Consider the following 21,688-nt stretch of genomic DNA (forward strand, 5'->3'; position numbering starts at 1 on the left):
AGACTTCTAAGTTTCTTCCAATTTGCTCGTTGAAAACAGCATCCATAAGTCTTTGGTAGGTGGCTCCCGCATTCTTCAAACCAAAGGGCATTTTTGTGTAACAAAAAACACCCTTGTCGGTTCTGAAGGCGGTCTTGTCCTCGTCTTGTGGTGCCATTTGAATCTGGTGATAGCCCTTGTAGGCATCCAGGAAACATTTGAGCTTGAATGGCGCCACGGAGTCCACCTTTGCGTCGATGTTTGGGAGGGGGTAACAATCTTTTGGACATGCTTTGTTGAGGTCCTTGAAGTCAATGCACATCCTCCACGACCCGTTATTTTCTTTACCATCACAGGATTGGCTACCCATGTCTGGTATCGTATCGGGCGGATGATGTTTGCGCGCAATAGATCCTCATCCTGCTCATTCATGGCCCTCGCCTTCTCATCCCCCATGACTCTCTTCTTTTGAGCAATTGGCTCTACAGACTTGAACGTGTTGAGAGAATGTTGCGCCAGGTCTAGCGGAACCCCAGTCATATCAGAGTGTTGCCACGCGAAGACCGACATATATGCTGTGAGCAATCTTTTCATTCTCAACCTCGTGTCGTCTGATATCGTAGCGCCAATTGTGATTGTTTGCTCCGGGAATTTTGGGTTGAGAATCCATTCCTCTGGCGCGTTGTCTGCCATTGGAAGTTTCATTCTCCCTTCCCGCGGAGTACTTGTCACTGCACACAAATGATCTCGGTATACAAAAGTTACACATGTTGGTGTTGGGAACCCCAACGCGTCGTGCGCTGGCGACGGTATGGCGTTGAATTGGGCAATCGTTCCCCTACCCAAGATCATATTGTGGCATGAAGTGGTGGGCAAGACCAAGAAGTTGACAACTTCGGCTCGCTTGTGTTTTTCATCCCCCATGGTTAGTTCAAATTGTATTTGACCTAGGGGATGAATGATTTCATTTGAAACACCAGAGATTGGTGCATTCACAATTTCAAGCCTTGCTTGGTCTGCCGGATCCAGTTTCCTGAAACATTGCTCATACATGATGTCCGATTCGCTGCCAGTGTCCACCAGGACTTTTGACACTTCATAATGAGCAATGTGTGTAGTGATGACAAGAGGACTGCTGATAGAAGGGCCTCCCCTGATTCTTGGGAAGATTACTTGTTGCTCGCGCCAATCTCCTTGGATTTGCGCGCTTCTCTTTCTTGATATTTGCCCTTGCCTTCCTCCCTCGGCTACACAGATTCTTTTGTACTTTTTGCTGGCTGAGGCTCCTTCTGGTTGTTCATTTTCTGGTCTTGAGTTTTTCACCAGGTGAGCCAGCTTGCCTGATTTCACATCTTTTTCAATTGCATCCTTCAAGTGGTGGCATGCATCAGTGTTGTGTCCTGTGGACTTGTGAAACTCACAGTACTTGCCACTGCTTGATGGTCCCTTGTAGTGTAGTGGCTTGGGGCTTTTGAACTGGACATTCTCAGTGCTTAACACTTGTGAAGGTGTTTTAGTGAGGGGAGTCCATATTCTTGGCAGAGGTCTGTTAGGATCTCTGCCGCCTTCCCTCTTGTCACCCTCCCCGCGATTACGAACGTCTTTTTGGGGCTGGGGTGAGCTTGGTTGCGCCTGCTTTTCTGTGGAAGAAAAACTGGTTGGTTGCAACCTGGACCATACAGAGTTCTGTTTGCCCCTTCTTTCGTTGCTGCGCGGTGTCTCAGCTTGATGCCCTCTTTCTCTTGCCCTATCTTGGGCAATTTGTTTTTCATTTCTCGCGAAGACTCGCGATGCTTCCATTAGCTTGGCCCAAGTGGTTGGCATGCCATCTCTGCTTACGAGAGCTCTGCGGAGTTGATCACTGCGCGCGCCTTGTATAAAGGCCACGCGCAAGAGTTGCTCAGTGATACCTCCGATTGCCAGAGACTCCTGATTGAAACGAGTTATGTAGTCTTCAATCGTTTCATCATTCCTGCGCACGCAGTGCATGATGTCGTCAGGGTCGCGCGTGTGTCTGCGCTGCTGTACGAAGTGGGCTTGGAACTTTTCCAATAGTTCCTCGAACCCATCGATTTGCCCAGTCGGTAAGCTCTCGAACCAGACACGCGCCGCGCCCGTGAGGCAGCGAGCAAACATGTGACACCATGTTGGCATCGTCCAGCTTTCTAGGTTTCCAGTGTTGTAAAAACCTTGTAAGAAATCGTCTGGATCTGTTGTGCCGTCATATTTGCCCAAACCACTTGGCATCTTGGTTTTGTGCTGAATGGGGGCCTTCGCGATGCGCTCAGTGAATTTTGAATGTTTCACTAAGATGGCTGGCTTGTACGGTGTGGTTACGTCCACTTGCCCTCTCACTGGTGGGCTGTACGGTGTGTGCAGATCTAGATCGGCTCTGGGTCCAGGCGCCATGTTCATGTGCGTGCGGAGCTGTGAGCCTCCTGCATGAGTATCTCGCGTCTTCCTCATGCTGTGCACTTCTTCATCACTAAACTCAGCGTTTGCAGTGTGAACAGAATGACCATCTTCCGGCGCGCGCGCCCTTTTTGTTCCATGAACGTTTTGCTTGTCAAACGCTAGCCTTTGTGTTAAGTCGGCTGACTTTTTGTGTTTGACCAGCTCATTGTACTTGTCCATTAGACGCCGTTGCTCGTTTATGAGCTATTCTTTAGGGTCATTGGTTTCATCTTCTGGACCCATTGGTCCTTTTTGTTTCGCGCCGGTAAGATTTTGTAACGTGAGATCGTCTGGAGGAGTTTCAGTCTGGCCATGAGGAGTTGTGATAAAGGGGCGGTTACTGGTGGTGCGCGTAGAATCACGCGGCACCCTCAGAAACTGCTGTCCCTCATTAACATCCTCACGTTCAATATCCTCCAGAACTTGATCGACGTTACGAACACCAGAAACCATGGTGAAAATTTTTTTTTGAGAGATCTGATGAGATTTTGTTGCCGTTGTAACAGGTGATGGCGCCAATGAAGAAACGTGGATCGACTCACTGGTAGACGATCTACTTTCCTCGGGTGTGATTATGCTATTTCACCGATGGATCTCTGGGATCTGGATTCTTCCACCTACAAAATGAACAACACCGTAAACTTACCCCTCAGAAAGGGACAGAGGGGTCCTCTTTGGGGTAACCCTCCGGTGTGAGAATAAGTGTTTGTAGGAGAAGATAATAATATGAGAGTAAGGAAATTGGAGTGTATTGCTTAATATAGCTGAATACTGTGTAATTGGGTGTGTCTCTCCTTGTGGAGTTGATGTGGTATTTATAGTGCTAGGGTTTCCAATGATTGGGCTCAGACCCAATTAGGGCCTTGTTGGCCTCCTCCAATTGCTTTGCGCCACGTGTCCTTGGGGACACCTGGTGCTTTTTCATTGGTTATAATCACGTGGTAGCACATGGGTTATGCTGAGTTGTCCACCTTTCATTGGCAGTTGTCAACATCAGCATATTCTTATTCCTTAAAAAGATACCTTCTGGAAGGTTGTCTGACGTGCACAATCAAGGTTGCCCTAATCCTGATTTGGATAAGGACGAGGTTGATTATGTGCATGTGTGATATGCGCCTATCCTGAGGATGCGCGAGGTCTTCTCTTTATTCTCACGCGCAGATGTTTCATGCGCAGATGTGATATGCACGAGCATGTGATATGCGCCACGCGCATATGTGATATGCTTGAGCATATGTGATGCGTGAGCATATGTGATGCCTGAGCATCTGTGGTGCCTGAGCATATGTGATGCCTGAGCATGTGATGCCTGAGCATGTGATGCATGAGCATATGTGATATGCGTGAGCATATGTGATATGCGCCATGCGCATATGTTTTGGCTTTGTGCCTTCATAATGTCTTGACTTCAAGCCTCTTGTCTATATCTTGTGGGTTGACCCGCCTTGCTCGGTGTTGAGGCGGGTACATACCTCTTCAACCTTCATCAACTCAAATCCTTCACCTTCATCAACCCAAATCCTTCCCTACTTCACCAAAAGCTCTCATATTTCACCTTCATGACTCACCCAATCTCCCTCGGTTAAGCTTCGTCGCCGGAAAAAAATTACACGATTCCAACCATCAAAATCATGCAACTCACTTGATTCAGCTTCGTTGCCGGAAAACCGGCACCACTCTAGCCGCCGATACTACGTGCAACCACAGCCACCAACTTCCGCCTAAACCCCCTACCTTTCAGCCTCGTTGCCCGAAATAATGGCACATCCTACGACGATCGTTGATAAAACACCACCGCCACCGCAACCCTCCCCTTTGATTTCGAAGACCATCAGCCATCCTCATCTTCGCCACTACCAGCCACCGAATAAGAAATAAATGTTTTTGTAGGTTGGTTTGATATCTAATGTGGCATGCTGAGTTGACGGTTTAAAACAAAAACCAGTGTTGTGCATTGGAGATGCTCTAATAGTATACCTTATAGATTCGTAAGATATAAATAATGATAAATAAAATTTTATAATTCATAAATATCTAAAAACCACATTTAATAAAACATTTAAAATTATATTTGTAACTTTGTTAGTAAATATATAAATGGTAATAGTATTGGGTGTAAATTATAGGGGGGGGGGGGGGATGTGATGCAATTTCTCATCACACACCCCACCCAATCAAATTGTGTCACATCACCAACCCCAAATCCATCACATATGATGGATTTTTACTAGGGGTGGTGGTGTGGTGTGACGGTTTATTTTTAATAAATACTAAAATAAATAAAAGAAAACAATATTACATTAATTAAAAAATAAAACAAGATTACAAAGACAACTAAATTAAAAAAACCGACAAAAAAAAAACCTACGGCCCTTCCCAACCCCACTTGTCGCATATCTTGCGTTTGCGTTGAAGTAGGAGCGATTTAAAGGGTTCCTCAAGATGTTCGTGCGGTTGTAGGAGGAAAGTTAGATCGGCGTTTTTTTAGTTTTCATTCAAATGGTTGATATACGTCTCCTCACATTTCATTTTTAAAATATGAGCCTCTTTCATTCGCTCCTTCGTCTCGGCCATTTCCGCCATCTTAGCCGACTTGTATTCGATGAAGTTTTCGGCCACCGCTTCCTTTCCAAGTCTTGACGGTTCCCCACTTTTCTTGCGATTCGGCCGTGTGGGTGTGGGTATGTCTTCGTCGGGATTGTCTTCGGGTTCCTCGTTCAAGTTCATGTTTGGCATGTTGCATGACAAGCCGCCGGTAGACGTTGTGTAGTCCCAGGACTCGGAAGTTTTTGATCTTTTTGAAGAAGATCCTTTCTTCCTTGGAGCCGTTGGTCCGTTCAAATCGACCGAGGGAATCGGTTCCCACTTCGCGTGACGTCTCGCAATCTCCCACGCTTCCAAGTGGGGAAAATCCCTACATTTGTAAAGTCGGACATATTCGGCCAAAGCGTTCCTTATGATAGTCGCCTCGCTCGATCCGCTTTGTGGAGTTCGGGACTACAAAACATTTAGAAAAAATATATATATCAAATTGTAAAAATAAAGTACTAGATTATAAACTAAATAAACTAAAATAGTTACCTCTTGGATGTAACAAGCATTAAATTTTGACATTTTTCTATTCAAATCTCCCCACTTGCCAATCATTTGATCCTTGTTTCGTTCGGTTGTGCCGGGAAGTTGCGAGAAATGTTCTTTAATACGTTTCCATAACGCTTCTTTTCTTTGTTGGTTTGAGTGTTTTTTTTTATTCGGAGCAATGTAAATAAGCCTTGGTCAAGGCGACCTCCTCATCGGCCAACTAATGCCGATTACCTCTTTGATGCGGCTTCTCATCCGCGGATTCATCTTCATCCAAAGTTTGCACTTCGTGACGAAAATCACTTGAAAATTGATGACATCATTGTTTGGTATTGCCAATCGTTTGTCCACTATTCTTCCATTTGAGCTTGACTGATGATGTCATCTTGGGGAAATGTATGATTTGGGTCTTGAGTTGGCATATTTGGGTTGCTGGAGCTTCCTGCACCTATATCATTGAATATGGGTTGAAAGATTTCACATTCATCTAGGCATCTGCCTAGTCGCTCTTCCATTGGTATTGTTGACATAGGTGGTGGTTCAATTGGTTGTGGTTGTTGTTGAGTTGGTTGTTTGACTGTGGTTTTTCCTTTCTTATTTCTTCTCAATCCTCGTTGCCAGTCTTTAAGCCTTCTTCTTCTTTTAGGCTTTGGTTTCTCTAAAGGTAGGGCTTGAAAGATCATGGGTTCGGTTTGTTGTTGACTAGCTTCTCCTTCTTCTATATCCGTGGAGTTAACGGATATGTGTTCAAAAGCATCAACTAGCTCACTCATGTTGTTAATCAAAAATAATAAAACAACGAACTCCAAACGAAAATAGTACTTATTTTCACGTGTGGTAAAATCTTATTTTCTTATTTTACGGTTAACACATAAGTTAATGCATGTATTTCCTAACATAAATTTTTAAGATTAGGTATTATTAAAATACCCATATTGCTTAAACCAGTGGCTCTGATACCACTTCAGCTGTCACAGCCCCCGACCCCTATACCCCGGGATGGGAAGCCGCGAACATTGATTGGTGGTATCGGTGTTTATTAAATTATTTTGCAGCGGAAATTTCATCAGAACCGTAGTTAGGAAAAATGATCAGAGTTATAAAAACACCATGATTATTATTATGATAAAATGGGAACATAATCCCTTTTGATACAAACATAAGTTTTATAGGGTTAAACCCATATTTACAAAACACGTTTCTTTATTCTGGTGACAAGCCACTTATTTAAGCTGGAAGCCCGCAGACATCATTCATTTGTCTCTAACAAGTCACCTGAAACATGTTTAAAATATTTGATCAGCAAGAAATACTGGTAAGTACATTCATTTGTAAATGACACATTTTACAGTTACAGCATTAAGATGTTTTTACACCTGCCTGCTTACAAATTACCGAAAGGTACTTGTCACTCGACCGTATTATGACTGTGGTCATATTACTTATTGGATAACACTTGTCCAATAAGTAACGTGTAATAGCCCAGTAGGACAGGCTGCACTCCATCTTTCTTCCCTTTTTTTTCTTTTTATTTGGAAGACGGGCGTTGCGTTTGGTTCGAAAGGCAAGGTTTTCAGTATGTCCCCAGAATGGCCCCCACTAGTCCGGCTAGCTAGTGAGTGGTTCTTTCGGGCGGGAAGCAGGCCGGGCCCTACGGGCGGGCATCCCCCGCAACGCAAGGAGCATTGTTCGCCACCCCCGAGAAGCAAAAGATTCTAGAGTCAAGCCTTGTATACAAAACCCCACAATACCAGTAGTAACCATCCCGTAAGTCTACAGAGACTTAATCACTGTAATGTATTCAAAATACTTTAAAAATATATTTGAAAGCATTTAGACCATCTGTCATGAGTTTTATAGGTTTTGAAATCATCATGACGGTGTCGGAAAAATAGTTGTCTCACGCAAATGTGAGTTGTATAAAAACTCGAATGTCTCACCTTGCAAGTTTATATATTAAAGAACACCTCCTGGTATTAAGCACCTAGGATAAACACAATGTAGTATCTCTAAATTAGTATAAAACCAATAATCATAACGATAATCACGAGAGTAGAAACTTTACACGATGGCACAATGTCATACCTTAACAGGCAGAGCTTCGGATTCGTGTATATCTCTTTCGATCGGATATCGTTACGATACTCGGGTATTATACCGTTATCTTATACTTATATGTGTGTGTATTCAGAGAGAAAAGAGATTGAGCGAATTCTGAATGTCCCGTCACCTTTCTATTTATAGCAAGTTTCGGACCCCATCGCGCTACGTGATTGCTATAAATAGAAATCCATCGCGTATCGCGAAGTAGCTTGTAGCTATGATGAGTCAGCCCTAGGCCTGCTACGTGGCACGCCACGTGTCCACTGCGTAACCTCCACGCCGCGGTACGCGATGGGTAACCCAAACCCGTCGCGTATCGCGATGGAAGGATTTTTTTTTTATTTTCTTAATTCCCAACAAAAATACTAAGGCAGCCCTTAAGCGGCTCGTGGCGATGCGAGCGTGCGAAGTGCGCCATCAAAGCGCCACATTGCGCCCATCGCACTTCGCCAGAGCCCGAGCCCGAGCCCGTGCGCGTGCGCGTTCGGGAGCTTCGCACCCCCCGCTAGGACCACTGGGTGTGATATGTCTTATAAGAACATTAACATAGAAATTTCCTTTCTTATAAAGAGCTCACTAGTTTGTTAATCTAGCGATGTGGGACAAGAAACTTACAAACCTATTTATACTAAGGTGGGAGCCTCTCCTTTTCTTTCCTCCACCAATGTGGGATGAAATTTCCTTCTTCCATTTTCTTACTTCTTTTTATTTAATGTTTGGTTTGTTATAATATATATATATATATATATATATACATATAGGGAGAGGATCATGAGAGAACTCTTTTTTATGGAGAGAACTAATAATGAAAATTTTTCAATTTAATTAAAAAAAAATATTTTTAAAATTTTTTTTTCATCCTTCTTATATTTTGTTATTCTTCACCACAAAAAATATAAAAATAAAAAAATAAAAAAAATTAACAAGTAATGCATATATGCAATACACCGACTTTTTTTATAATGCATATGTGCAATAGTGTGCATTTTGATATTTGAAATAGTGTTGAATAGCATAGATATAGTTGTTTGTATTGTATATTTGCAATAGTGTTATATTTTATATACAAAAATTATAAAAAAAATCGATAGGGTGCATATGTGCATTAGTGTTGTATTACATATATGCGATAATGTGTTTTGCATACAATTATTAGTGTCGTATTTGCATATATTCAATAGTGTGTATTTAGATAATGTATTTTTGTTGTATTATATGCAATAAAACACTATTTTATATATACAATACACATTAATGCACATACGCATTACATCGACGGTTTTTTATTTTTATTTTTTTAGGAACAATATCATCTTATTAGAAGGAGGAAAGAAAAAAATTCACAAAATAATTTTTATGAAATAGTTAAAAATAATTCCTTACTAGTTCTCTAGTTCTCTCTTTAAAAGGAGTTCTCTCTAAATCCCACCCATATATATATATATATATATGGGATGGTTCAAGATAGAAATGATATTATTGCAAGAAATGTAAGAAATGAATATGGACCACTAGTTTTGTTTTAAGTTTTAAATGCTTAAAGCTAAATAAAGAAACTATTAATTATTGTATTTCTTCAATTAATATAACTAATAAACCATAATACTTATTTATTTAATTAATATAACTAATTAAATTATTATAATTAGAAAATATTAAAAACTCATTTATTTTTATAACCTACTTTTTGTTTATTGAATTTTTATCTTACACAAGTATAATTTATTCATACATTAAAATTTCTTTCTATCCAAAACTAATTTCTTTCAACTCAATATATTAATATCCATCAACACATACCTACATTATGGTGAATAATACCAAAAAACAATTTTACATGTGTTTGCATTAGATATCAACAAAAAACATACAACCTACACAAAAGCGTATAATCTACACTTGTTCTAAGAATAAGACAACATATAACCTACACACGAAAAACATTTAACCTACACACAAAATTCATCATCAATAAAATACACATGCACACAAAAACATATAACCTACACACAAAAACCATATAACCTACACACGAAAATTTTATCTTACACAAATACAATTTATTCATACATTAATTTCTTTTAAAAACCAATTTCTTCAAATTCAACATATCAATATCCATCAACACTTAGTTACATTGTGATGAATAATACAAAAAACTATCTTACACATGGTTGCATTAAATGTCAATAAAAAATATACAACCTACACAAAAACATATAACCTACACTTGTTCTAAGAATAAGAAAACATATAACTTACATACGAAAAACATATGACCTACACATATGTAGGGTATGTGTATCTTGTGTAGTTTATATAATTGTTGATGTCGAATTACATATGTAAGTTATATGTTTTTTGTATGTTGTACGTTTTTATTGCTCAAAACAAGTGTAGGTTATATAACTTTGTGTAGGTTGTTTATTTATTGAACTTAAATACGTTGATATATGCTATATATTGAGTGGAAATTATTTTTTTTATTATAAATAAATAGTATTATATGAATAAATTGTATTTATGTTGAATAAAATGAAGAATGTGTAAACAAAAAATAAAACTAAAGTAGTGTTTTTATCTTTTTAATTATTATAGTTAAATTAGTTAGATATATTAATTAGAGATATCTATTATGGTTATATTAGTTGTATTAATTGGAGAGATAGAGTTCATTTATTGTTGCATTTACATCTTTTTTATTTATTTTTAAATAATTAAAACTTAAAATAAAACTAGTGGCTCATATTCATTTCTCTCATTTCTTGCAATAATTTGATTTCTTTCTTGAACTTAAACCTATATATATATATATATATATATATATATATATATATATATATTCGTTTTTGGTAGCCGTTGAAGAGGAGGGGGCCCACCAACACCACACACCGCGCCGGCTGTTGCAATGACCGGCACCACCACGCCCCACCACCAAGGGCGCCCCTCGGTGGTGTTCCGCGCCCAAGGGCACCCACCAGCTAAGCCAACGGAGCCCCATAGCGATAGGTCTAAGAGACTCAGGATTTGTCTCTTGATTAATATTATCTTCCCGAGCAAACATATTGTTAAAAACTAGATTATTTTTTGCCCGCCAAAGGCTTCAAAGGGTGATCAAAGAAATTCCCGTCATGATTTGTTTCAGACTCGGAGACGAGTAAGAATTGAAAGCAAAATCAAATGTCCAAAGAATAAAGGAGTTTTACACCAAGAGAATATTCGAAGCCAAATGCCTCGAGCTAACCCACATCTAATTAAACAGGATCCGTTGATTCAAACACTCGATTACAGAAAAAACATAAAAGAGAAGAGCAAATAACTCCTCTCTTTCTATCTTTCCAAACAATTATGTGGTTGGAAGCCTGTGAGGTAGAGGAAAAATGACCATTTGTCGTTTGCTTAAGATTACTCCACCTTATTTAGAGCTTTTAAACGATTGCCCCACAGGGGCATCTCGGTATACACAAGTCGTTCATGTTTCCATTCACAAAACCAAGTAGGAAAAGATCCAAGGCGCCAACAACAATCATTCACCATGCATTTTTTGTTACAGTTAACTGAGAAAAGGGATGAGAACAGTGGCGGACATATGGTATAGGCATGGGTAACCCATGTTACCCCTCAACTTCCATTCCGTAGTGTAAAAAAAAATTATTTTCTCGTTTTATATATCGGGTTACCTCTAAACGAAAACTGGGTTACCCCTCAAAGAATTTGATAAGCCCACACATTAGTTAAAAGCCCACACATTAGATAAAATCCCACACAACTTAAATAAAATAATACCAAAGAAATAATATAATAAAAAAATCACCATCGTCTCTGCTCCGCCATATCCAGACCAACCAATCAACCATCAGCCCATCACTCCAGCCACCACCGCCGGCCCCTTCTTCAGCCACCACCGCCGTCCGCCGGCCCTTTCTCCAGTCACCACCGCTGTTCGCCGACCCCTTCTTTAAAGGTATTGTTCTTGTTTGGTTTTTATTTTATTTTAGGGTTTATATAGTTATATGTAAAAGAGATGAAATTGGACTTTAGGTTAGGGTTTGGTTGTTAATTTTAGTTATTGTCTTTTGTTTATAATTATGATTTTAACTCTTACTTTCTTATATAATTAGGCCATTAGGGTATCTGGAACTTTGAAGATGAAACCACATCCTAAGCAAGTTCTTATTGGCAAATTTTTAAAAGAAAATTTCAAGAGTTTGATGACGTTGATGGAAGTCCAAATATTGGTAATGATGTTCAAGAACAAGATGATGATGATGATGATAATATTGGTCTAAACATTCCTTCGACTTCAAGTCCTTCAATTCCACATACAATTGATTTGAATGATCTTCATTCAGATCCCTTTGATAGGCCACCTATTGCTAGATTATTTCCGGAAGTTGTTGACGTGCTTCGTTGTATTAAAAAAGAAGGAGATGTCACTCAACAACGAACCTATGCAAAAGGTATTTTATCATATTTCAAAAAACTTGAATTTGTTTTTTATGCACACTTGATAGAAGATGTTTTAGGCCACACAAATGTCCTTTCAAAACATCTTCAAAAAAAAGTCAAGACTTATTAGATGCGGCTAAGTTGATAAATGGAACAAAACGAACATTGAATGATTTAAGGCAAAACGGGTTTGCTTCAATGTTGGAAAAAGTAACAATTCGTTATTTTCTTATTATTTTCTTAAATATTAACACGATACATTTTAACCAAACATATTATTTTCTTAAATATTAACACGAACATGTTTAGTAAGCAGATTACATGAACATGACACATTTATCACAATTCGTTAAAAAAGATTAAGAAATGAAAAGACATAATTAACATGCTAAAAATGAAAGTTATAAAAAAAATACATGTAATACTTATTTATGATATATTTTATTATTTAATAATCTTTAATAAATGGATCATAGATAAGTTGGGTTAACCTATTAATCTAATTAACACAATAAGTTAAACGTGTTATGCATATTGTAAATAAGCTGAATCTTCTTTGACACGCTTATTATCGTGTCATCAATGTGTTGACCTATTCATGACCCCCAATTTGCAAACACTAACTTATTTAATTTTGTGTCAAGTTATATCGTGTTAATAAGTCATATCATAATTTCTTGGTATGGAAACAAGTTATACCCAGCTGATATATGTTTTCAAATTGCACAAGTCTACCCATTTGAACATATCATCAACATTGTTAAAATTGGTATGCTACTAGTAGAAGATGTTTCGTGTTAATAAGTCATATCATAATTTCTTGGTATGGAAACAAGTTATACCCAGCTGATATATGTTTTCAAATTGCCCAAGTCTACCCATTTGAACATATCATCGACATTGTTAAAATTGGTATGCTACTAGTAGAAGATGTCACAAGGAGACCGTAAGGCAATGTATTTATCATAATGTGATTAGAGTGATAAACATAAACATAGGGCGAGAAAAACCAAAAAATGAGTGGCACGTTTTTAAAAATTTCCTGCCAGATCCGTTTTTTTGTTTTATATTCGTTCTTTTCGGTTTAGATATATTTGAAAAAGAAAAAAACATTTAGTCAAAAACAACCTATGAAACTTATAAATTACAATGAAAGTTCAAATGACCCATATATCCCTTAACCAAGATTATTCAATTTACGTTTTATTTATATACTCCTCACCTAGTCTTAAGAACCAATGTTTGCCCTAAGCATCTCAAGCACTATAAGGCCTTCTCCGAGAATTCTTGAGAATTCCAAGCCTAGACAAGTAAAATAATGGGCTCTAAATCACAACCGAGCCAAGTCAAGCTTAGCTCGAATTTAAACCAAGTTACCAAGCTGAAAAGTATAGTTCGAGGTAGGCTCGTCTACAAACAAAGTCATCTCTACTTGATGTGGCTTGAATTCTTTCATTAAAGGGAATCTCCAAATTTCAACTTTAAAGTTCTTTTCATAGAGAGTGTGAAAGATTGGATTTACGTGAGGAGGAGGAGGAGGAGGAGGAGGAGGAGGAGGAGGAGGAGGAGGAGGAGGAGGAGGAGGAGGAGGAGGAGGAGGAGGAGGAGGAGGAGGAGGAGGAGGAGGAGGAGGAGGAGGAGGAGGAGGAGGAGGAGGAGGAGGAGGAGGAGGAGGAGGAGGAGGAGGAGGAGGAGGAGGAGGAGGAGGAGGAGGAGGAGGAGGAGGAGGAGGAGGAGGAGGAGGAGGAGGAGGAGGAGGAGGAGGAGGAGGAGGAGGAGGAGGAGGAGGAGGAGGAGGAGGAGGAGGAGGAGGAGGAGGAGGAGGAGGAGGAGGAGGAGGAGGAGGAGGAGGAGGAGGAGGAGGAGGAGGAGGAGGAGGAGGAGGAGGAGGAGGAGGAGGAGGAGGAGGAGGAGGAGGAGGAGGAGGAGGAGGAGGAGGAGGAGGAGGAGGAGGAGGAGGAGGAGGAGGAGGAGGAGGAGGAGAGTTGTTGACATTGTTTTTAGATGATTTTTTCCAACTATAGTACCAGATGTTTAATATATAATAGTAACAAATGTTTGATGTATAAACTAAAGATATTAAACAAAACATATAAATTTCTTTATAAAAGAATCCACCCTTTGAGATTGGGCTAAACGATTGTCCACCTTGCCTCCTTACTTGGACCGGCCTTTACACACTATAAAATACCCATGAAGAAAACAATACAACAAACAATCGTTTTATTAAAAAAAAAAAAACATATGACAATAAATAATTCTATGAAGTTCAACATATAACTAAAAGGGGAAGTGAAGTAGCAATATTTATATATGAAAGGTAAAGAAGGAAAAAACAAGAAATTTAAAAATATCCAATTTATACAAACTGGAGGGTTTACTTTAAAGCAATATAATACCCCACCCCAACAAACCTACCATTTCACTTTATTCTTATTCTTCTTTTCATTTTCATTTTCATTTCAGCAGCCATGAACACGACCTCCGTCAAGCCAGACACAAACCCTATAACACCGCCGTCGAGGTTTATCACCGGCGACGGCTGTCGGACCACCGCGTTCCGCCGCTCCTTTCTTCACCTGAATCCCCACCGTCTTCACTCTCGAAATGGTTCTTCAATTTCATGTTCGGCTTCTCCCATCGTGAATGTGGAGCAAACCACCGGTCAAATACCCACCCGAATCGAGTCGTTGGGCCAGGTGTCCGGAGTGTTGGGTTGCCAGTGGGGTGATGAAGGTAAAGGTAAACTCGTTGACATTTTGGCCAAGCACTTTGACCTCGTTGCTCGTTGTCAGGTAATTTTGATTAAATGTTTAAAGTTGTAAAATTGTTTTCATATGCTGATTATGTGGTTTAACAGATAGCTGTTAATTGAATTTGTTACGTTTACAATTTCGAAAGTGTTTTAGGGTTTGGTTAGGGTTTTACGCCAACTGAATAAGGCCTTGTTAATGTGTCCCATGCGTTATTCTGTTAAGCTTTTTACTGGACAAGTGAACGTTCACTAACAACTAACTGAACAGAGTTTGTTATTCCTGTTCGTTCATTTAGGAAATGGACTTGTTCATAAACGGTTCACTGACACAAATGAACACAAACACTGATTTATTTGATCTGGCTAACCGAAAATGGTCATTGTCAACGGTTAGATTCAGTTCGGTTACCAAGTTTGTGTTGGTGTTTTTTAACATTGTTCTTATGTTAATTTTACATATAAAATAATCACATAGTACTCGTATACATTTTTTTTATATTTGATAGTATTGCTTAAATTTGTATGATAAGATTACAAAAGTCATTATAAACCATTAAAGAACAAACATAACCAAAGAAAGTTACAAACATTAACGAACATAAACGCCGTAGATGAACACAATTGAAGGAACCTGGCATTTGTTCGTGTTTATTCATTTAGTTAACCGAATGAAGTTCCATGTTCGTACTTTGTACATTTATTAAACCAACAGACATAAACATACTTCCCGCCGAATAGGTCACAGAATGTTCAGTTTGCTTACAGATCTAGGTTTGGTTATACAGTTTCAACAAATCACTAACTAGTTCTATATGATAATATAAATTAGGGTGGAGCTAATGCTGGACACACTATCTATAACTCAGAAGGAAAGAAGTTTGCTCTTCATCTTGTACCTTCAGGGATACTTAATGAGGACACCATGTGTGTTATTGGAAATGGAGTGGTGGTTCATCTTCCTGGACTGTTCAACGAAATCGATGGCCTTGAATCCAATGGTGTTAACTGTAAGGGAAGGATTCTGGTTTCAGATCGAGCTCATTTATTATTTGATTACCATCAAGAAATAGACGGGCTGCGAGAAGCTGAGCTGGCAAAGTCGTTCATTGGAACCACCAAGAGAGGAATCGGGCCATGTTATTCTAGCAAGGTTATCAGGAACGGCATCCGAGTTGGTGATTTGAGGCATATGGATACCTTCGCTGATAAACTTGATCTGTTGTTATCAGACGCAGCTTCAAGATTCAAGGGTTTTAACTATACCCGTGATATACTTAACAAAGAAGTTGAAGCGTATAAAAGATTTGCGGAGAGATTAGAGCCTTTCATTTGTGACACAGTGTATTACATGAATGAGTCTATATCACAAAAGAAGAAGATTCTAGTTGAAGGCGGTCAAGCAACTATGCTAGATATTGACTTTGGGACTTACCCGTTTGTCACATCTTCAAGTCCGTCTGCTGGTGGAATCTGCACAGGTCTCGGTATTGCTCCCAGAGCTATTGGTGATTTGATTGGAGTGGTGAGTATGATTTATTATCAAATATTAATTGGTCTTAATTTTATATAATATTTAATGCTTTTTATCATTTAGGTTAAGGCATACACTACAAGAGTTGGATCGGGACCTTTTCCTACTGAGTTGTTTGGCGATGCTGGGGAACTTCTTCGGGCAGCTGGGCATGAGTTTGGTACCACCACTGGTCGACCGCGTCGGTGTGGCTGGCTTGATATTGTTGCTCTCAAATATGTTTGTCAGATTAACGGGTTTTCGGGTCTGAATCTTACAAAACTTGATGTTTTGTCGGATCTTGATGAGATTAAACTGGGTGTTTCTTACAACCATACTGATGGTACACCAATGAAGTCGTTCCCTGCTGATTTAGGTGATCTTGAGCAGTCAAAGGCAAGTTTCTTGTTTCTTTTTTTGTTCATTTTTATTAAGTGGATGTTATACTAAGCTGTTGATGTATCATGTTTTAGGTGGAATATGAGACAATGCCAGGGTGGCGGACTGATATTTCAGCAGTAAGAAACTACTCTGATCTCCCGAAGGCTGCATGTGAGTACGTGGAAAGGATAGAACAGCTTGTTGGTGTACCAATCCATTACATCGGTGTTGGGCCAGGTCGTGATGCTCTTATCTACAAATGAAACCGGAATAACATGCTTGAATTTGGTTAAGGATTTTAGTTTGATATGATCTCTCATTTTGTTTTGTCTTGAGAGTGAATTTGGCTTTAAGAACATAGAGAGTGGAGTATGGTACCAGTTAATTGGGTTTTTGACATCTTTTGCTATTGGTTGTCAAATAAAGCAGAAGTACTAGACTTTCTGAATCATATTATCTTCGTCACAAGTGATAACATTCACTGTCTTTTAGATGATATGATCATTTAAAGCAAGATGATGCTTCCAGTGACATCTATGTTACTTTTCTACATTCTATTTTTATTTGTGTTTTTGCATAAGGCAACTATTTCTTTATAGTAAAATGTCAAAAGTAATAAAATATATATAACCTTTTAACAAGTTAAAGAATAGGCTGAGTGGTATTTTACTGTATAATTTTTAATAAGTAACAACCTTACGGTTTGTTACTGTGAAATGTTAATGTTGATTTCTTGGTTTGGTTGATTCATCAATGTGTGTTTGTACTTTGTACTGTTGAGGTTATTTCTATGCTATTAAATATTGAAGTAAAGCTGATAGTTAAAAACTTCTGAAAGCTCAAGTTTGAAGGAAGATCACTGTGCCTTTGTTGTTCTTAGAATTATGATTGCTTGAAGTTCCTCATTTGGTTGATGGCAATTTCAAATGGAGTATTTAATTTTAATGTGTTTTAAAAGCAATAAATAAAATATGGCATATGGACACAAGACACTAGAAATTCACTCTGCTACAAAAGGTTTTGTAGAATAATGCAATACAAATTACAAAATAGAAAATAAACATTGGTTGATTGAGTTAGATTATATCTCTGACTGGGCCAATGTGTCAAACGTTTTAATCAAGTATCGTCCGACATTGGATCTAGAAGAAATGAAAGCACAAAACGCAATTAACGTTAAAAAAACAAATACATTCAAACAAAGATTAATCCAACAAATTGTGTTGAGAAATCTTCATCTTCATTTAAAGAGTTGTTGCGCGTCCCTATTTAGCCCCAATCTTCTACATAATCATTCAAAGCATTCAAACAGCCGTTGCATGTTTTGTTTTCAGGTGACATCTCTATACAAATCACCAGTTCCTTGACGCTTATTCAACTATTTCAGCAGGTTTCCTCATCGACGTAATGAACAGTTCCTTGATGTTTTCTTCATTATAATTAACTTCCGGGGTCATCCTACTTGATGTTTCCATCTACAACAACGTCGAGTTGGGCACTCAAGGCATCTGTCCACGAGCAACAGAAAAAATTAACCACACTAGATATCATACACTCACCTGCTTTTTATAACAAATAATCAAGTTAAAAAATATACACACCTACTCATCTACTTTTTATACAAATACAATTAATTCAGACACACAAAATCAGAAATTAGCCTACCATTCAAGTGTTCAACAAACTAACATGATCACAAATTTATACACAAATTATAGGTAGCACAAGAATACACATAAAGTCACAAATTATTAACTATTGTTAACATGCATTATGAACCTTAGAAAGTATAAACAAACACAAAGTAGCCTACTGTTAACAACTTAGCATGCATTAGATTTTTTTTTCTTTTTTTGGAACGGAACTTTGTTGGGTTCGTAGGCCTTGTGTGGCCCGGTTTATTATTTGAAGTCCAAAGGGCAGACGGGTGTAGGGTGGCCAGACCGAAGCCTGGCCCGGTTTGGCTTTTTTGTTGAATAAGATGCAAACCCTAGATTAATCTCTCTATATATGATTGTTATGTACTTGTAATCGTTGTTACTAAATAAAAGAAATATCTAGTTACCACCCACCCGTGGACGTAGGTCAGTTTAGACCGAACCACGTTAAATCCTCGTGTTTGTTTATTGCTTTTGTGCTTGTGTGTGGTTCCTGTGTGCGTTTAATCCTAACAAACTTAACATGCATTAGATGATGATGATGATGATGTTAATATGTAATCAGTATGCCCTATGAACCATAGTAGAAACAAACACAAATTATATGATGAACTCGAAGTCGAAACTTGAAACTGATGAACTGGAACAGAGTGATGGATGAACTGATGACTCGAAACCAAATTGCGTAGTCCTTAGGAATATGTATTGGGTCGGTTCGGTTTTTTCAATTTTTCAACCATGATAACTGCAATCACTGTCATCCATAAAGAAATATAACAAGAACCAACACTAAAAGCATAAATAAATGAAATTTTATATTAAAATTACATCATCAAAGCAAAGCGTACTTGAACTGTTACAATGCTCGTGCTCAAGTTAACATCAAATCGAACCAGCTTTAGAACTGCCCCCATTGATGTCTACGCGCCCTTCGTTTCCTACCATCATTTTTAGCCTTAACTTTCTCTTTCAAATCCCTCTCACCACGTCTTTTATACATTTTAAAAGTTATATTCCTCTCAGCAGCCATCTGTCTCACCTTTTCTGTAATCTCAGCAGCAATCTGCCTATTATACAGTTTCCTCAAACCCTTCATAAGCTTAGCAAAAGTATCCGGTTGTGGCATTACACCCGCATCCATCATATCCAAACAGTAACCACACGCCTCCTTCACATATCCTTTTGCAAAAAGTGCATGAATCCAAATCGTCCACGCGTAAACATTAACCTCACATCCCTTATTAACAATACAACTCCATACATCTTTACTTAATTCAACTTTATCACCTCTTATTAAAGAATTCAACAAATCCTTTAAAAGCCCATATTGTGGGGTCGAAAAAAGACCTCTTTCAACCATTTCTTTAAAATACTCACAAGCTTCAACAAGACATTCTTGATCAATAAGCCCGTGAATCATATTCACAAAATTATCAAGTCCCGGGCTAAGCCCACTCGCTTCCATCTGGTTCCATACCCGAACCCCTTCTTTAACCTCCCCTAACTTAAATGCTAACCGGATTAACACATTGTAAATGTTAAGATCGGGATAGCAACCGACTTTTTGCATCTCATTCACAAGTTCTAAACATTCTTCTAACTCGTCTTTCTTTTCATGAGAGTTTAAAATATGTAAATACGTTTTTTGATTTGGAGTATGCCCTTTTTGTATCATGTGGTCCAAAAGCTCATAACCCTTTTGTGTTTTGCCTCGTTTACAAAACCCGCTTATTAGCGTGGTGTAAGTAACAACATCAGCCTCACACCCCTGTTTCTCCATGTCATGAAAAACCTGCATCGCGGTTTCCATTTTATCTTGACCACAAAGAGCTTGAATCAAAATAGTAAAAGATGTGGCATTCGGGTCACAACCTTTTTTTCTCATTTCTTGTAAAAGATCAAAAGCATCCACCATCTTCCCGGCTTGTGCATACCCGTTAAGCAAATTGTTGTAAACAACAATATCAGGGTCAAAACCGGCATTTTTCATTTGTACCAATACAAATTTAGCCTCCATTAGCTTACCTTCTTTACACCAACCGTATAACAATGAGGTGAAATGTTTAATCGTTGGTGGAAACCGAACCCTCATGTCTTCAAAAAGCGAAGCAGCGTCTTTAATACTGCCATTTTTACACAACGCGTCTAATAAGCATCCAAACACATACTCATCAGGCTCGCACCCGTACTTAGGCATTTCATCGAGCACCTGGACTGCTTTTGTCACCATCCTCGCAGAAGCAAATCTTCTGATCAACACAACAAACACTTGAGGCGTTATAAGCCGCGGGTTCTCCCTCCTCATTTCTTCAATAAGAGCCCACACCGCACCGAACTGCCTCATCTTTCCTAAACTTTTAATCATCGCTTTATACACATCATGGTTATGACTATAACCAGGCTGTTTACATGCCCAAGCAAAGAACCTGTATCCTAAACTACCGGCATCACCGCAACGGTTCAAGACACGTTCGGTTAACCCCGACCGGACCACGACACCGGATTGTTGTAAAGCAAGTTCTAATTTTGGAACCCTAGAGTGAAACTTCCTTAAAATTCTATAGATTTTTTCAACATCACCTGAAAACTCATCATATGGGTGGCCATTGGGTGTGTTTTCGGGCTCTTTGTCGAGGCGAATGAGCCCGGACCATCGTGTATCCTTGATCATAGATGCATTGTCCACTGTTCCTGCTTCAAAGAATACCTAATTAATGTATCCATTGAATACTCAATTTGCAAAATTAGTGAATAACACAAACCTGCATATGAGAAGGAACATTGATTCGGACTGGATTGGAATCTGGGGATGGGAATCTTACAATTACAACCACCTGTAAAGATTCTCCTCATGTTTTTCTCAGTAGACTCTGCCCGACCCCTGATATTGTGTATTTGCTAATTGCCAATTGATGTTAGCCGCTAGTCGGTTTGGTTTATTCGGTTAGTTTGTTGGTTTCTGATTCGATTAATTTCAGTTAACAATCAAAATGAAACATGGACTAAAAGTTTTGCTTAGAGGCACATGGAATGGATATATAAAAACTAAAACTATATGAAAGTATTTATGCTTCGGTTAATTTTGATTTACCGAGTATACCAAAAAAACTTATAACCATTTTCCGGTTAATTTGGTTTTCGATTTGATTAATAATTCAGTCGATGCTATTAAATAATTGTGAGAGACACATCGGATCAGTGGTTGACGATGATGATACATGATCAAGTGCCAACTGTACCTTACATGTTACGACAACACAAGATAAGTTATTGAACCTTGGATAACGCAGATATGATAAGGCAACCCATGAAACCTCT

The 21,688-nt window shown here is 38.7% G+C and overlaps 1 protein-coding gene and 1 pseudogene across 2 annotated transcripts; one reads left to right on the plus strand and one right to left on the minus strand.

Annotated features, from left to right (window-relative positions):
* The first annotated feature begins 14,526 nt into the window (after positions 1-14,526).
* LOC143549186 (adenylosuccinate synthetase 2, chloroplastic-like) lies at positions 14,527-17,223 on the plus strand. Its single transcript, XM_077040152.1, has 4 exons — positions 14,527-14,861; positions 15,651-16,343; positions 16,416-16,727; positions 16,805-17,223. The coding sequence occupies exons 1-4, from the start codon at positions 14,538-14,540 to the stop codon at positions 16,973-16,975; spliced, it is 1,500 nt and encodes a 499-aa protein (XP_076896267.1). The 5' UTR covers positions 14,527-14,537; the 3' UTR covers positions 16,976-17,223.
* A 1,705-nt stretch (positions 17,224-18,928) lies between these two features.
* Positions 18,929-21,219, minus strand: LOC143549187 (putative pentatricopeptide repeat-containing protein At5g65820; annotated as a pseudogene). The gene is made up of 2 exons (XR_013138098.1): positions 21,133-21,219; positions 18,929-21,061 (listed from the first exon to the last, which is right to left on the minus strand). The product of XR_013138098.1 is annotated as a putative pentatricopeptide repeat-containing protein At5g65820 (transcript).
* Positions 21,220-21,688: the final 469 nt, after the last annotated feature.

This window comes from Bidens hawaiensis, unplaced genomic scaffold (genome assembly GCF_021521415.1).
Source record: "Bidens hawaiensis isolate Kalapana, Puna unplaced genomic scaffold, B.hawaiensis_p1.1 tig00015447_1, whole genome shotgun sequence".
Taxonomy (NCBI): domain Eukaryota; kingdom Viridiplantae; phylum Streptophyta; class Magnoliopsida; order Asterales; family Asteraceae; genus Bidens; species Bidens hawaiensis.